Below are 18,868 nucleotides of genomic sequence, written 5' to 3' on the forward strand. Positions count from 1 at the left end.
TATACCAGATATTATAGATGGAAACTTGTGGAAATAATTCGAACGTTTGTTAGATTTTTTTTTTTTATTCTGGAGAGGATTTACTTGGGTTTCTGACAGGTAAAGGCAGATCACCCTAATTGAACCACAGATGATGTGATTCTGCTGACTGTCCCTGTCAGGGCTGATCCATATTGGGCTAGTTTTTCTTCTAGAGAAAAGCCCTTTTTGGTCCCATCTGAAAGCCTAGAGCCCCCCTCTTTTTGGCAGGCCCTAGGCTCCCATTTTCCAGCTGCTCTTTAAGTCTGCTGAAAGCTCTCTGCTCAGCTTTTTTGGCCTCCAAATTAAAGCTTTCTGGCAGCTTTTCTGTGTTGTTATCAGCAGGTGAGCTTGTCCAAGAGGAGCCATTCTGCCTTTGTTAGTAGAACCCTCATTATTTCATAATGTTTATTTTTGCATATGTATAAAATGAATATGTACTTAAATTAGTACAGTTTATGTGCAGTTAATTTATGACTAGATGTATATATGACAGGCATGCACGATCAGTTTCTTTGCCTAATACAAATACCAAATACACTATCATGGTTTGAAGAATCCTATCCGTTACTCCTCCTCCTTTTTTAAGTTTTGCCTGAGTGCACTTGTGCTGAGCAGAGAGAGGGAGAGACAGTGAGAAAGCATCTGCCATGGGGCATGGTTAGCCACAGTCCCTTCTCCATTTTTCCCTCCTTTTGAGATTTTTGGCTCCCACATCCGTGCACCCAGTGTGCTTCTCAAGCTGCCAAATCCAGGACTCAAACTGTGTAGTAGGCCACATGAGATACAGTGACCTTACCCACCATCCCACGGGCTGGCCCCATTGCTTCTTATTTTAGCTGTGATGTTCATTCAGTAAATACCTGTGACCTGCCCAGTAAAAACAATTTTGTATGTACAAAGGTAAATGTCAAATACGTGATGATTTCTAAAGGGTCCTTGTATAACTTACGACATAAACCTGAGAAAAGAAGTTTATCACATTTAAGAAATACAGCAAAACCTTATTGGTAAGTTTTATTTTATTTTGCTTCTTAACCTATTTTTCTAAATTCTGAAAAACATTTCAAATACTGGAACTTCTTCCTATTGTTGTTTCCTTAAAGGTAGTGTTTTGACATCTAGAACATACACATCTGAGAGTAGTTGTTTCTTTAAATTAGTGTAGAAATGATTATAGTAGTTAAGGGTGCAGTTTCCGGAGTCAGATTCTCTGAACCCTGACTTTGCCACATGCACGCTGCGTAACGTTGGCCTGTTTATTTAATATTTCTTCTGTTGTTTCCTTCTGTAAAAAATGGACATAATTATAGAACTGCTTTGTAAAACGTGCATATATATGAAACAAACTTAAAACACTCATACTTGGTAAACCAGTCTTCGGTAACTATTGATTACTAATACTAGCATTTTATTCACATAATGCACATAATTCGGTCAGGCTTCTTAAAGGGAGATTCTTATAAATTGTTTCCTTTTGTTGTCATATTTTCAAGAATTAATATCAAAATGTATTATTTTTGGTGTACATTTAGGTATCAAACTGTAGAGAGATGCATTTTATCACTAGTTGTATAGCAGAATGTTTGATGCTCGAAAATTAATAAGATGGCTTCCATGAGAATAAACAGTAGATGTATACTAGTAAACTTCCTTTTTGTTTTAGAAGGGATGCTTACATGTGAACCAAAAAGTATTTTCAAGTCTTAGATTTTATTGGTTGTGGCTTTAAGGCATGATTGCAGTATTTTTCCCCCCAAATAAAAGGCATTTTAAAACCAAATAAATACATTTTGTGTGTTGGTCTAGGAAAATGACTTTTTCCCCTAAACTGACTGATGTAGAAAGACTGTGTTATTAACTCTGAACTGACTGAAAAAGATGCTTGATAATGTCATGTTATGATTTACTCACCTTTATCTTCAAGGGATACAGAAATTTATGAGACATTTGGAAGCAAAAATTCAGTCACCCTCACATAAGCAAAATTTCTCATCGTTAATGTTTATTAATTGAAAAATATTGTGGGAACCAGCAGTTAGCGTAATGGCTATGTCGCTGGACTCCCACGTAGTCGACCGCGGTTCGCGTCTCGGACCCGGTGGCTTAAATCTCACGCCGGGCATGTGTGCGTGCGTGCCCAAGATCCCGAGAGGAGAATGGAGGAGAAGGGATTGCGGCGTGACCATCCCCCCTGGGGGGTGATTTCTCGCTTTCTGTCTCTATGTCTCTCTCTGTCTGTCTGGCGAGCGCACGCGCCCTATAGCGAAAACCTCTCAAAAAAAAAAAAAGAAAAAAAAGAAAAATATTGTTAGAAAGTATTGCTAAGATGATATGCTTCTGGATGCCTAATGCTATTCTTGAATTCGATCTCTTCTAGCAACTTGATCCTATTTTTTTTTCTTTAAGTAAAATTGTGTATATCTGTGTATAAAAGAGGGAAAAGAAAAGAGAGGTGACTCTGTTTTAGCACTGCTTAGTATACCCATGATGAAGTTTGTAATCTCTTTTCCAGTTACGTCATGGATTTTGAAGATAGATGTGTAAGCTGCCATCAACTGAGTTCCATTATGAAAGAGAGGACAGAGGATAATGAAACAAATTATGCTTCCTTTCATTCAGTTTATGTGTCTCAAGGTGGTTTGGGGCATATTTGTCACACAGCTTTAGTTACTTTCCTTAAATGTTTGAGTGCTTTCCCGGGGCTGGCAGGTGGCACAGTAGTTAAGGTGTTGGACTCCCACATGGCTGACCACAGTTCAAGTCCCACACCTGGCAGCTTGCTTTCTCACTTTCTCTTTGTCTCCCCCTCTCTCTGGTCAAATTAAAAAATAATAATAAAAATAATAATAAATAAATCATGAAAAAAGAGTGCTTTCCCTGCATGTATAAAAGTCCATATTTGATGTTTCCCTCTTTAAAATTGTTACTTTCACATTTACTTTTCTTGTTTTTCCTTTTTAAAAAAAATTTTAATTTTGCCAGAGCACATACATGCTCAGTGTGGGTAGGGAGAAAGTATCCTCTGTGGGGCATAGTCACCGTCATGTAGTCCTTTCTCCTGCATCCCTCTGTCCTACCATTTGAGGCACTTTCACACACATGTCTGTCACATTTTTCATGCTGTCTGGTATGGGATTCAAGCACATGGCTGGCCCTCTTTTTTTGCTTTATGTAGTCTTTAAGTTTTTTTTGTTGTTTTTTTGTTTTGTTTTTTTTTTATTAGTTCACTTTACACCATCACAACACACAAATGAATTTTCCATCCAAAATATACTGTGCATTGTCTCAATCAAGTACATCCACATATATGTTCTCAGCAATGTAGTCTTTAAGTTTTGTTATATACTTTGTCACATTTATCTTCTTTGCTTACCTTATTGCATAAATGTTCTTTTTTAAAGAATTCATTCATTTAAGTTATTATTGTTATTATTAATTTGACTAGAGAGAGACAGAGAGAGGGAAAGTGAGAAAGCAAGTTGCCGGGCCCAGGATTCATAACACAGTCGGCCACGTGGGAGTCCAGCACCCTAACCACAACTCCACCTGCCAGCCCCTTAAATTTTCTTTTCTATAACTTTTCTTTTTCCTATTTTAGTAACTAATTCATTATATAATTTTGATTTTTATTAAAGAAATATTAAAACAATCTGATTTGCCTTTATGCTGTGCTAATATATAGAAATTCAAGTATTTAGAAAGATTACTGAAAGACTGTCTTACTAGTTGTAACTAGTATTCTACTTTTATCAAGTGCCAGAAATATTTTGAACATAAAGAAATATCAAAAAAAAAAAAAGATGGCATGATCTTGGAGTTTACACTCTGAAAAATTGGAAATAAACAAGTCCATACAAGTTGATTATATAGTATCTGTTTCTGTCAATAGATAAACATTGTTTCATTACCCTAGTAATAATGTCTATAGCCAGGAAATGCCTACAGTGTAATTTGTCTCAGCAAAAAGGAATCCAGAATGGAATGATTCACTGTGAGCCAGGACTTTGGCTACTATGATGCTGTCAAGGCCTTGTCTTAGCACAGACAGCACTGTCCTGTAGAAATATGTGAGCCAAATACGTAATTTTGTTTTCTAGTAACCATGTTTTAAAAAAGCTTTTGAAAGGGTGAAATTAATAGTAGCTTATTAGACCTTACATACCAAAAATATTTCAGCACATAATCAGTATTTTAAATATTAACAAGTTCTTTTACGTTCTATTATTATATACTAAATCATTGAAACATGGTTTGTGTTTCATAAATATAGCACATCTCAATTCGGACACAGTTCATTGTAAATACTTAATTTGAATTTCATTTCCAGGCAAAACAGATTCACATACCCAAGTTATTCCCAACATATTTAAGTTTTTAAACAACTGAATTGATAATCATTTTTAAATTAAAATGAAATAATGTGAAAATTTTAGTTTATCAGCATGCGTTCATTTTTCAAGTGCTCACAGCAATGTGTGCTGTCTACCATATTGGATAGCATAGATGTAGACTCTAGCTGACAGATGAACATGTCTGTTAAGAAACCGTGAATCAAGGGTAGTATTGTAGCTACATTTTTAAAGTGAGAGGAATGCTATAAAGCAGAAAATATTACATGAAATTCTGAGAACTACATTTTAAGAGAAGTTTGCTTCTGAAGTTTCCTATGTCCTACATTATTTTCAGAAAACAATATGGAAATAATTGCAGCCTTCTCTGGTTCTCAGTTGGTTGTCCTCATGTTGGAAGACGATTAATTACTTATAACTGCCTTATGGGATGCAGTGCTGTGGTCAGTAGTGTTAGTGGGGTATAAATCAATCTAGTAGATCTTGGTCAACATTTAAAAAATATGTGAAGTAGTATTGCATGGAAGGAAGACTTTATCAGGGTGTTTTACATGCATTGAGTTTTGGGAAACCTTAGTTTTAGTTTTATGTGTGTACACACACATACACACATACATACACATATTTTGCATGTACAGGATCTCAGTGAATGACTAATTTCTTTTTTTCCCCCTTAAGTTTATATCTTTTTTTTCTCTCTCTCTTTTTTTTTCTTTTTTTGTAGAGAGGTTTTTGCTACAGGGTGCATGTGCTCACCAGAAAGACAGAGACAGAGAGACAGAAAGCGAGAAATCATCCCCCGGAGGGGATGGCCACGGTGCAATCCCTTTTCCTTCATACTCTCGGGATCTTGGACACACACATACGCACGCCCAGCATGAGTTTAAGCCACTGGGTCCGGGACTCGAACCGCGGTCAACTACATGGGAGTCCAGCGACATAGCCATTATGCTAACTGCTGGTCCCCAAGTTTATATCTTTAGAAATAAAGAGATCATACCACCAACAGGGTTGTGATGTCACAATTCACTCCAAGACCTCAGCCAGCCCTGGATCATGGGCACATGTATGCTGGTGTACTCAGGGAGGTCTCTGGGTGCATACCAACCCTTCTGGAATGGGTCAGCCTCACAGAGCATCACATTTTACTGCTGTGCCACCATCTGTCCCCTCCCCCAAAGGAACTGCTTTCTGTGGGTTGCAAAAGTTCTGAATTGAGTAGGAATAGACTATTTTGAACTTCTAGTTAATAGAATATCTTGGTGGTTTGGTAACTGTATTCATCTAAATTTTGGTTTGACCATTAATCACCAAATTTTAATTTGGAGTTCAGTCTTTTTTTTTTAATAACTATTTATTTAATTTTATTTATTATTTTATTTTAAAATTTGATCAGAGAGAGAGAAAGGGAAAGTGAGAAAGCAAGCTGCCAAGTCTGGGACTTAAACTGTAGTCCACCATGGGGAGTCCAACCTTTAACCACCACACTACCTGCTGGCCCGAAATTTGGGGTTGACTCTTAATTCTTTTTTTTTTTTTTTTTTTTTGTTTTTAGAGAGAGAATTTTTGCTATAGGGCATATACATTTGCCAGAGAGACAAGGAGACAGAAAGCAAGAAATCACCTCCCATGGGTGATGGCCATGCCACAATCCCTTCTCCACCATTCCTCCTCTCGGGATTTTGTGCATACATGCAGACATGCCCAGCGTGAGTTTTAAGCCACCGAGTCCAGGACTCAAACCATGATCAACTATATGGGAATTCAGTAATGTAACTATTATACTATCTGCTCACCCCTTAAATCTTAATTCTTAAGAAGGATTCTCATGGGGCCAGCAAGTGGTTTAGTGGTTAAGGTACTAAACTCCTGTGCGGCCTATCGCAGTTTGAGTCCCAGACCTGTAGCTTGAAATTCATGCCAGGCTTGTGTGCATGTATACCCAAAATCCCCAGAAGAGAATGGAGAAGGAAGGACTGCAGGGTGACCATCCCCCTGGGGGGTGGTTTCTCGCTTTCTGTCTCTCCAGCGAGCACACATGAATGAGCACACATGAATCTTTCTCTCTCTCAAAAATAAATAAATAGATAAATAAATAAATGAAGGTTTCTTCTTTAAAAAGTAAAAGCATAATGTCTTGGTCTAATTTATATGAGTTTGAAAAATGGCACCCATAGTCTTCTTAAAGCATTTCAATAAAATAAGTAATATTACATATTTAATGAATTTTTAAAGTTAATTAGAAAAATTCTTAGCAGTACCTCGTGTTTAATCTCACCAGACATCCATTAAAATACACCCAAATTGGGGGCCAGCTGATTTGCATGGTGGTTAAATGTGGCCGGAACCCACATGGCCAACTGCACAGTTTGTCCTAGACCCAGGAGTTTGAAAAATAGGCCAGATGCAAGCACATACATGCCTAAAATCCCTAGAAAAGAATAGAGGAGAAGGGATTGCTAGGTGGTCATTTCCCCCAGGGGTACCTTCTCACTTTCCCTCTCCGAAAAAATAAAAACATGAAAAAGAAGTCATATGCTGTCTGGGATAGAGATTATGCTTTTCACAAAACTGTAAATTTCTTGGGGCCAGCAGTTACCGTAATGGCTATGTCGCTGAACTCCCACGTAGTCAACCATGGTTCGAGTCCCAGACCCGGTGGCTCAAACTCAACATTGGGCGCATGTGCGAGTGTGCCCAAGATCCTGAGAGGAGAATGGAGGGGAAGGGATTGCAGTGTGGCCATCCCCCCTGGGTGGGTGATTTTTTTGCTTTCTGTCTCTCTGTCTCTTTCTTTCTGGCAAGCGCACACGCCCTATAGAGAAAAAAAAAAAAAAACTCTAAAAAAATAACCTGTACATTTCTTTTTCTTAGTCTGTTACTTTAGATTATTTGCTGTCAGCCCTGACACAGTAGCAGAGGCTGCTAAGATACTGTGCTCTGCAAGGTGGGACCATATGGGGGGGGGTCCCTGATTTCATTCACCATGCAACCTGAAGGTTGGGTGTTGTGGTGTGTGCTGGTAGTCTAAGTCTGGAGACTTTAGGCAAGAGGATGGTGAAATGATAATACCTCATCTTAAAAAAAAATTGTTTGTTTCCTTAAAGTTTTTTCCTCAAAGTTTTGTGGGTTTTCATGTTTTATATAAACTCCACTTGGATGTTTGCTTGAAATTCTTCAGCTGTAGAGAGTTAACATGTCCAATGACTTTTGTACAGAGTACATATTTGGAATGCTATTTTGCTTCAAGAGCCTGGAAACTTACGCAGCACTCCCTGTTGTGCTTTTATAAGGCAAACTATGCCCGGTCAGGGCTGTAGCAGTGACTGCAGTGCATCTGTGTGTCTTCTGTGAGAATTGGCATAGAGGCAGGGACTCTTAAAGAAGAGCCATATGTTTACATGCAGCAAATAGGTTTGAATGCAGTCTCAGTTATACTGCTCACCCCCGGGTCCCATGCAGTGTTAGCACATTTTTAAAAAATAAAATACCATGTATTGTGACCAGCAGATGGCATAGTGGCTATGTTGCTGGACTCCCATGTAGCCGACCGCGGTTCAAGTCCCAGACCCAGTGGCTTAAACTCACACCGGGCACGTGTGCATGTGTGCCCGAGATCCCGAAAGGAGAATGGAGGAGAAGAGATTGCAGTATGGCCATCCCCCCCAGGTTGATTTCTCTCTTTCTGTCTCTCCGTCTCTCTCTGGCAAGCACATGTGCATCAGCACATCAGCAAAAACCTCTCCAAAAAAAAAAAATACTGTGTATTAACTAGACTTTTCCACTTGTGATTTTTCTCTTGCCCAAGTGCTTTCCTGTAGAGAAGTGCACCAGAAGATCAACCTGTTGAAATGTTATTAGTTTAGCACGGGGGGGGGGGGGAGGGCAGAGGGAGAAAAGGGAAAAAGAAGAGAGAAAAATAGCATATTATTATAAGTATTTCCAAAAGCAGTAGGACTACACTGATAACTAATCCCATTAAGAAGTTTATACGTTGCTCATATTAAGACGTTCTTTTGTTTGGTTTTTAGTTGCCAGAGGCATGTGTACTCTCTGGAGAGAGACAGAGAGAGAGAGAGGGAGAAGAGGGAGAAGATATCCTAGTGGGCTTCGGTCACATTGCCATGCCCTCTCCTCCATTTCTCCGTCATGTCAGTGCTTTGTGTTTGCACGCACACACGTCCAGTGTGTTTCTCAAGTCACCTGGTCCAGTATTTGAACCGCAGAAGGCTATGTGAACTTCGTCTCCCTCAACCACCAGGCCATGGAACCTAAATTAGACTATAAGTTCAAGGCCCAGGGGTACACATTGCAAAGAATAAAATACATCTGTGGCTGGGTAACGAAAATTCCTATGGCTTAAATCTAGAAATATACCTGTGTAAAAGTACACAGAATAACATTTGGGAAGTGCTCTGTGGAAGATCCAGAGTCTTGGAGAAGAGCATATCAAGTACGGGCCCTTCGGGATGAAGAAGTCAGGAAAGGCAGCGTGGGGAAGTGACTTTTGCACTAAGTCTCGGTGCATCTTTAGGTGTTTTGTAAAAAATATATAGCACATTAACACCTTGGAAGAGCTTGAGAATTAGTGTTAGAAAATAATTTATAAAATTATCTTTTGAGAGTTAAACTGGTGGTTAAGATGGCTGGATTCCACATAACCAACTGTGTGATTTGAGTCCTGGACCCAGTGACTTGAAAATATACTGGGTGCAAGTGTGTGTGTGCCCAAATCCCAAAAGGAGGACACAAAGATTGCTTCCATGACTACTCCCCACAGAGAGCGTTCAACTCCCTCTCTGGAGATCGTCCATGCCCCCTAGCAAAAAATATTAAGAAAGAGAATTAAAAATTATGTCATCACAGAAGAGAGGCAAAATATCTTTAGACCCAAAGGAAGAAATACCTACTTTACTGATAACAGCAACTTTGCTTAAATAACATATACTCCCCTCTCATGTCCCTCCACTCAAAAATAGTTCTCAACAGAAGGTGAACTGTATAGGAAATTGAGTACAGTGTGGCTCTAGCCTTTCCCAGGGAATGAGAAGCAGTTGCTGGAACTTGAATTTCTTTGTCATTAGAGACATGTCCACTGTTGTATCATGGATGCTTAATTTGGGCTGGAGTGAAATATGCTTTCAGTTACAAAAAATCTCTAGAACATAATATTAAAAGTATGGCCTCAGGATCTTAACTGGTCCAAATTTTGTTTCAGAACTTGCTAGCTCAGTGACGTGAGAAGATAGGAATCTTGGCTTCTTCATCAGTATAAAGAAACTAACATTCTCTGTCTGCTAAGGGTAATTGTGAAAATTTAATAAGAGTGTTAGAATAGTTTAATTCAGGGTCTGGTACATGTTACTCAACAAGCTGCAAATAAAATCTGCAATTTTGTACTCCCCAAGGAGTCTTAATCACTAATTTCTAAATATTTTAGTCAATTGAAACAAAGTCCTGAGAATGGAGACTTAAGTCTTCTAGGAACTGAATAGGATATCCCCATCTTAAATGAATATTTCTCATATAATGCTAGTAACCATCAGTCTGTCATTAAGTACCTGATCTATGTCAACCCAGTGCCCTAGTAGTTAAGGGAAATTCCACATGGCCAGTCAAGCAATTCCTGGCCCCAGTGGCTTGAAAAACACCAAGTTTGTGTGTCTATGTGCACCAAATCCCAACAGGATGTGGAGAGGAAAGAGTAGATTGTAGGATGTCCTTTGGGGGCTGCTTTCTCCATCTGTCTCTCCATCTCTGTCTCTGGCAAGCACATGTACCCTCTGGCATTTAGGAAAAAAAATAGAACATGATCATTTTGGGGATGTTTGGGGAAGCTGTTTGTAAACCTTCAGTAAGGCTAAAAACCCACTTTAGAAAACATGCCATTGATGAATAGTTAACCTGTGAGATTTCTTGGGGAGCATTAACTTTAATTGAGCATTTACTGTGGGCCAAGCACTCCACTAGTTGCTTTACTTGCAGTGTTGTCTAAGTGTCTGAAATGACTCTTGAAGGCAGGTCTCATACAATTCTGCAGTTTTACAAATGAGAAAATTGGGGTGAGATAGCTTACCTGTGACTGCACACGTAGATTGTTAAATGTTGAATCTAGGTCTGCTTGTCCCCTCAACCATTATGCCATATGCATAATATTCAAAATCAGGAGGGCCTGGTTTCAGATCCAGTCCCACTTCTTTCCAAGAAATAATCTCTGAGTCTCAGATTTTTCATCTGAAAACACAGTATGGGGGCCAGCCAGTGGCATGGTAGTTAAGGTAGCTGGATCCCACATGGCTGTCTGTACAGGTTCCAGACTCAGCAGACTAAGCCACTGGGGCCAGAAACAGTGCCACGCGACTATGTTCACACACCCAAAATCTCGAAAGAAATGGCAAAGAGGTTGCGACCAGATCATCGCCCAGGAGATGCTGTCTCACTTAACCTCTCTCTTTCTCTCTTTGGTGAGCACACATGCCCTCTAGCAAATAAAAAACAAAAACGAAAACAAACCACAGTGTGATTACCTCCATGGGTAGGCTTATTGTGAGGACCAGAAATAAGGTATATACAGTACTGTGCTCTGGTTTTGATGCCTAATTCTCAACAAGGGGTGATTGCTATTTTGAACCCTTTTGACTGCTTTTTACTTCCACCGCCCCCCACCCCTGCATGTGACCTCTGTGTCTTTTGCAGGTAAAAGTAAAAACCTGTACTTTGAACTGCATATACAGCCTGATGCACATTAGAATCACCTAGAGAACTTGAAAATATATCAGTGCCTGGCCCCTGTCCTCAGAGATTCAGATTTAGTGTGTTTAGAAAAGAATTTGGGCAGCCTCCCTAGGTAATTTTTTTGTTTATTTATTCATTTTTTTTCCATGTGCAAGAGAGTGACAGGCAGCATCCTCAGCCAGGTCATGACACCGTGTTCCACACCCAGCCAGCCCTAAGTCACGGGCACTTGTGTAACTGGCATACTCGGGAGGTGGCTGAGCTTGAGCTGGGAACCTCCGCACATGATGTGGCCTTGCAGAGCATTGTATTCCACTGAGTCACCCGATGTAACTGAGGAACAGCCATGCTTAAATTCTATTCAGGAGATAAGTAGGTGATCTTGGAATGAGGTTGGAAAGGGAAAAGAACCTCAGTCATTTCCTTCTCTCCCGTACTTACAGTGTTTACAGTAAAATGGGGTGAGAAAAGGCTCAAATCAGAGATCACCAAGAACCCACCAAGATTAGAAAAATGAAGCTTTTTTTCTTTTTGCCATTGTAGACATGGAAGGACTTTAACGAATCTCTAGATGGTTCAACAAAGGATGCTCTAATGGATGACAGCGATACTCCTACAAATAATCTGCAGATTGAACCGCAAGATGGATGTCATCCTGGTGACGGTGAGGAAAGGAGAATAACACGCTTGCCTTCCGTATCAGATGAAAATGAAAATCAACTTGATGGGGATGAGCTCGAGCATCTGACCAGCAGTGACAGTGCAATGGGAAAATCCGAAGTGTTTGAGCAGGACAGTCTCAACAATAATGAAAGCTGCACGTTAAGTTGTGAGGTAGCTGCAAGTGAGAACTCAGAAAACACACCTTATGAAGGCCCCACCGATGGACAGGCCTCCTTGGGAAAAGACAAAAAAATACTTGGAAAAAGAAGTTCAAGAAGCAAAAAAGGTACTGCTAAGAAGATAACACCAGGTATTTTTTTAAATTATCTATATTATTCTTTAGTTAATTAAAAATCAACCACCTTCCTATCTCATACCATGTACGCTGTTCTGCATCTTTCTTTTCTTCTCCATATATCCTGGAGCTCGTTCCACAGTAACACAGGTGGATCCAACTGTGTGGTGTTCCACACGTGTGACGTGTCTCCCTATGTTCCGTTACATGACTGTATTATACTTTATTTAACTACCTTCTTAAGGCTGTTCCCAGTGTTTTACTGTAATAGACATTGCTGATAATGCCACCGTTTATACACGTTTTCACATTGGATACTTTAAATACATAGTTTCTGTCCTTTATAAATTAAATAATTTTCTACCAGTATCCTTGGCTGAAAAATTTCCTTCTTTCATCACTGTGGTTTTGATCTCTAACCTGTGAGTTTATGTGATAGTAGGACTTCGTTAGAGGCTCTTTCCAGCTCACTCAGTAAGTGAATAATATACATTAGCATACATCTTATATCAGTGTTAAATGAGACATCTGATTTTAATGATCTGTATAACTCTGATTACGAAATAATTCAGAGTATATATTGTTTATTATATAGTTTGCTAGTTCAGATTTAGAGCTGTGGACTTTTTTACCTGGATCATAAGGGACCTTTGGGAAAAGACTGCCTCTGGTTATTTTTGATGTGAAACTAGAAATTCTAGACTGCAGTTCCTTACTGTGGTACTGCTTTACCCAAACCAGTAGCCTTGGTATAAGGCACTGGTGAACAAAGTGGAGTATCTCGTCTCCTCTACTGCTGTTTTCTATCAATACTTCTTTAGCTCATTAGAAATGTAGTCAGGGGACCAACAGGTGTCACGGTGGTTAAGGCACTAGAATCTATGGCCAACTATGATTCAAGTCTTGGACCTGGCAGCTAGCTTTCTCACTTTCTTCTCTTTCTCTGTCTCTGTTTCTCTATCTCTGGTGAGCACATAAGCCTGATAGAAAATTAATATAAAATAATAATAATAATAATAAATCAAATTGGGGCCAGCAGGTAGTGTAGTGGTTAAAGAGCTGGACTTCCATGTGGTCGACCACAGTTAGAGTCCCAGACCTGGTGGCTTGAAACTCACACTGGGTGCATGTGCATGCATGCCCAAAATCCTGAGAAGGGAATAGAGGAAAAGGGATAGCAGTGTGGTCATCCTCCCTCTAGGGTGATTTCTCGCCCTCTGTCTTTCCAGTGAGCGCACATGCCCTAAAGCAAAAGCCTTTCCAAAAAATAGGTAAGTAAATAAATACACAAATAAAATTAAATAAATAATTTTTAAGGAATTATTTTATTTAACTTTATTATTTTTAATTTGAACAGGGAAAGACAGAGCAAGAGAGACACAGATAGACAGAAAGAAGGCAAACCACCAGGTCCAGGACTTGAACCATGGTTGGCCATGTGGGAGTCTAGTACTTTTAACCACCACACTATCTGCTGGCCCCTAAATAAATAATTATTTTTAAAAAAGAAAAGAAAGAAATATAGTCAGGTCAGCAAGTAGCATGGAGGGTAGGGTACTGGATCCCACATGGTTGACTGCATGGTTCGAGTCCCAGACCTGGGAGCTTAAAATCACACTGGGCACATGTGCTGCGTGTGTGCCCAAAATCCCAAGAGGAGTTAAAGGAGAAAGTATTACGATGTGGCCATCTCAACAGGGGGTGATTTCTCACTTTCTCTTTCTCTCTCTCTCTCTCCATCTCTCTCTGGCATGCATATGCATACTATAGCAAAAAACTAAAAATAAAACTAAGAAATATAGTCAGTTTGAGCATATCCTAGTTTTTATTTTTAGTATTTTAATTTGGGATAAAACAAAACCTTTTTAATTTCTACAGTTTAAACTTTGTTTATTCAATAAAGTAATTGAAAATTTATCTATTTATTTATTTATTTTTATTTTTTACTCTTATTCACATGAGTTTTGCCAGAGAAAGACAGAGAGAGTGAGAGAGGGAGAGTTAGAAAGCAAGCCGCCAGGTCCAGGACTCGAACTGTAGTTGCCATGTGAGAATTCCAGCACCTTAACCACCACGCCACCTGCTGGTCGCATAATTGAAAATTTTTAAGTAACTTATAATTTGTTTTTCCAATTAATGTAACTCATAATTAGACTTTTAATATCCTTTTGTCTTTTCCTTAGTAGACTTAAAATCAAATGTTTTTTGACAAGTGATATGAAAGAATTTTCTTAAGAGATTTAAGGAGGGATCAGCACATGGTGTGGCCGTTACATTGCTGGTTTCCCACATAACTTACTGTGGTTTGATCCTGGACCCGGTGGTTTCAAAATCAGCCAGGTGTGTGTGTATGTGTGTGTGCCCAAGATCCCAGGAGGAGAATGGAGGAGAAGGGATTGCAGCATAGCCATCCCTCCTGCCCATGTGGGGGATGTTACCTGTCACTGTGTAGGACCAGCAGGTAATATAGTGGTTAAGGTGCTAGACTCCCACATGGTTAACGGTAGTTTGAGTCCCAGACCATGGAGGCTTGAAATGAAGGCAGGGCATCCACTTGCTCACACGTGCTTGTGTGTGTTGTGTGTGTGCATGCACACGTGCACATGCCCAAATCCCAAGAGGAAAATGGAGACTGGATTGCGGTGTAGCTGTTCTCCATGGGGGTTGGTTTCTCTCTTTCTCTCTCTGTGTCTTCAGTGAGCACATGCACCCTATAGCAAAAGTCTCTTTAAAAAAGAAAAAAAGGTTTAAGGGTAAAGTCTTATATGTAACGTGTGTAAACTGCTTTAGTCTTTATGTTTTCTTTTTTGTTTCTTGTTTGTTTATCTCCCTAGTTTGCTATAGTGTGCATGCACTTGCTGGAGAGAAACAGAGAGAGAGGGAAAGTGAGACATCACCCCTCATGGTGATTTTGCCACAATGCCTTCTCCATTTTCCTCCTGGGACTTTGGACATGCACACACACACACATCTGGCATGAGTTTCAAGCTGTTGGGTCTTGCACTCGGACTGAAGCCTGCCATGTGGGAGTCCAGTGCCCTAGCCACCTCGCCACCTGCTAGCCCCACAAGAAGTCTTAAAAAGTTTATAAAAACACATACTATGAAAAACCTCATGGATTTCAGTATTTTGGAACCAGAATAGACTTTTACTTTAATTCCATTTTCCATAACCTTTTTGAAGTACCCTTGTATAATTTTTAGATAAGTTTTTATTAATTTTCTTTATTTATTCGTTTATTTTAATTTGACCAGAGAGAGAGAGTGAGAAAGTGAGAAAGCCAGCCACCAGGTCCAGGACTCAAACCTTGGTTGCCCATGTGGGAGTGTTTAGCACCTTAATCACCATGCCACCCACTGGTCTCAGAGTACCCTTCTTTATTTTCTGTCTTGTTTCCTCTCTCTGTGTCAAAACTAACAATACAAAGAGCTTATGCATAGGAGCCTAGGTTTGGCCATATTTTGTTTTCCTTTCTCCTTTTAAATACGCACATCTTAAGTAAATAAAATTTCCTAATTTTGAAGATGAATCCTTTTAGAGGTGTTTGCTATAGGGTGCATGCGCTCGCCAGAAGGACAGAGAGACACAGAGAGATAGAAAGCGAGAAATCACCACCACCACCACCCCCAATGGGGGATGGCCATGCCGCAATCCCTTCTCTATTCTCCTCTCGGGATCTTAGGCACGCACACACTCGCACCCGGTGTGAGTTTAAGCCACCAGGCCCGGGACTCGAACCATGGTCGACGACATGGGAGTTCAGCGACATAGCCATTATGCTAACTGCTGGTCCCAAGATGAATACTTTTTCAGTAATAGAATAGCTTCCCAAATGTGAAATGACATATAAAACATATTCAGTTCCAAACCAGGGATAGTTTTTTGAAGGTAGGTGTTCTCAAAACAGTGTTTTGGAAGCATAAATTAAATTTATTCACTCATGTCTCCTTACCTAGTTTAATTTGCAGTAATTTTTTATAGGTCCAGGATTATATGGTACCTTTATGTTTAACTTTCTGAGTACCTGCCAGACTGTTTCCCAGAGTGGCTACACTATTTTATATTCTCACTGGCAGTGTATGAGGGTTACAGTTTGTTCACATCGTGTTTACTATAGCCACAGTGTTTTTTTTATTGAGATGTAACTCATATACCATAAAAATCACCTTTTTAAAGTGTATAATTTAGTAGTTTGGGTATAGTCGTCACCACCTCCACTATCTAATTCCCCTAAAAGGAAACAGGTACCCATTAACAGTTACTCCCCATTTCTTCCTCTCCAGCTTCTGGGAACTGCTAGCCTATAAATTTTATATGGTTGTAAGAAAACACCTCAGATTAAATGTCTGACGATAGCCATAACAACATTAGTTATTTACTTGACACCAGTCACCATAGTTTCTAGGATTTTGACAAACAGTTCAGCAAATGGCGGGAAGCCAGATAGGAAGCACGTGGAATTCGAGACAGGAAGACCCTTCTAAATGGTCTTGCCACTGCTCAGTGCCCTGACACGTTCCACTGGAGACGTTCCCAATATGGTCAGCTAGAACATGACAAGGAGAGCAGAAAGCTAAAGGAAAAGAAATCTTGGAAATGAATCTGTGGCCTGGAGTCAAGCTGTGTAGTGAGAAGAACAAAGACTGTGTTGGAATCTTGGCACTACTTGTTCCCACCTATGTGATCTTAGGAAAGGAATTCATTTCCCTGAACCCTTTCTTTGTCTGGAAGGAAGACTAACACTACTTTTCTTGCAGGATTGGCCTTAAGTTGAGTGCTCTTGTATATAAAGCATTTTGTAAAGTATCCAGCATAAAATAGATGCTTCTAGGGGCCAGCAGGTGGCATGATGGTTAAGGTGCTATACTACCACATGGCCAACCATGGTTCAAGTCCTAGGCCTGGTGGCTTGCTTTCTCACTTTCTCTCTCTCTCTGTCTCTGGTAAGCATACATGCCCTATAGCAAACAATAATAAATAAAATAAAATAAATCATTTTTTAAAAGTGCATGCTTCTAAATGGTAGTTATCTTCGTGTATATCACAAGATGATTTTTTAAAGAATTATTTTTATTATTTTAACTTTATTTATTTATTTGTTTGTTTTAATTTGACCAGAGAGGGACAGAGTGGAGGGGGGAGAGAAAGCAAGCCACCAGGTCTGGGACTTGAACCACGGTCGGCCATATGGAGTCCAGTACCCTTAATCACCACACCACCTGCTGGCTCCCACAATATGATCTGAAGTGGTTTTACTGGGAGCATCATTCAGCAAAATTAAGAGAACAATGTAATTTAGGACCAGTGGGTGACGTGGTTAAGGCGCTGGACATTCCCACATGGCCAACCGGGGTCTGAGTCCTGAATCTGGTGGTTTGCTTTCTCACTTCCTCCCTCTCTCTCTCACTCTTACCCTCTGTCTCTCTCTGGTCAAAGTAAAAAATAAATGAATGAATAAAAAATAAAATAAATAATTTTTTAAAAGAACAGTGTAATTTAAGTTTATATTCTTTTGTCGGTACCTTCTTTTTTTTTTTTTTTTTGGGAGATTGCTATAGGGTGTGTGTGCTCACCAGAAAGACAGAGAGAGACAGAAAGAGAGAAATCACCACCCCCCTGGGGGGGATGGCCACGCTGCAATCCCTTCTCCATTCTCCTCTCAGGATCTTGGGCATGCACACACATGCGCCCGGCGTGAGTTTAAGCCACTGGGTCTGAGACTCGAAACATGGTTGACTACATGGGAATTCAGTGACATAGATATTATGCCAATTGCTGGTCCCTGTCGGTACCTTTCTTATCTTCTGGGATTTTTTTTTTTTTTAAAGAACCACTTTATTTAACTTTATTTAATTTATTTATTTTTTATTTGACCAGAGAGCGACAGAGTGAGAGAAAGAGGGAAAGCGAGAAAGCCAGCCGTCAGGTCCAGGACTCAAACCGTGGTCAGCCATGTGAGAGTCCAATGCCCTAACCACCATGTGACCTGCCAGTCCCCCCTCTGGGATCTTTTTAATACTCTTTTTTATTTTTTGAGAGGCTTTTGCTATAGGGTGCATGTGTGAGAAATCACCCCCCGGGGAGGTGGCCATGCCGTAATCCCCCCTCCTCCATTCTTCTCTCAGGATCCTGGGCACACACATGCACAAGCACCCAGCGTGAGTTTAAGCCACCAGGTCTGGGGCTTAAACTGTGGTCAACTACATGGGAGTCCAGCAACATAGCCATTACGCCAACTGCTTGTCCCTTAATACTCTTTATTTAGGCTAACCTAATTGCTTCTCTCCCCAATATGTATTCCCGGTCATTTATTTCCAGTTCTAAGTTTAATGGAAGATATAACCTGCCCACTGGCCTGTTAGCTGATTTCTTTCTTTTTGGGGGGAGAGGTTTCTACTGTAGGGTACGTGTATTCAATGCTCACCAGAAAGACAGAGACAGACAGAAAGTGAGAAATCAGCTCCCCAGGGGTAATGGCCATGCCTCAGTCTCTTCTCCTCCATTCTCCTCACAGCATCTTGGGCATATACACACATGCCCGGCACATAAGCCACCGGATCCGTGACTCGAACTGCAGTCAACTATATGGGAGTCCAGTGACATAGCCATTACGCCAACTTCTGGTCTCCATGTTAGCTGATTTTTAAAGTAATAACTGGTAATGCTATAAAATACGAATCTCTGAGTCATATGTACCATTTACATATCTGGGTTTGACCATAGTAAAACCTTTATATCGGCCTCTAACCCCAAAAGCCTAGCAGAGATAGTCAGGTAACATCTACTCTGGTAGTACTAGCCAGGA

At 40.1% G+C, this 18,868-nt stretch overlaps 1 protein-coding gene across 1 annotated transcript in view; it reads left to right on the forward strand.

Annotated features, from left to right (window-relative positions):
* CNST (consortin, connexin sorting protein) overlaps positions 1-18,868 on the forward strand; it is a 101,628-nt gene that overhangs the window by 17,063 nt on the left and 65,697 nt on the right. The window contains 1 exon segment of the mRNA XM_014591114.2: positions 11,649-12,078. Coding sequence (XP_014446600.2) covers positions 11,649-12,078 — 430 coding nt within the window.

Source organism: Tupaia chinensis, unplaced genomic scaffold (genome assembly GCF_000334495.1).
Source record: "Tupaia chinensis unplaced genomic scaffold, TupChi_1.0 Scaffold000532_1, whole genome shotgun sequence".
NCBI classification, from domain to species: Eukaryota; Metazoa; Chordata; class Mammalia; order Scandentia; family Tupaiidae; genus Tupaia; species Tupaia belangeri.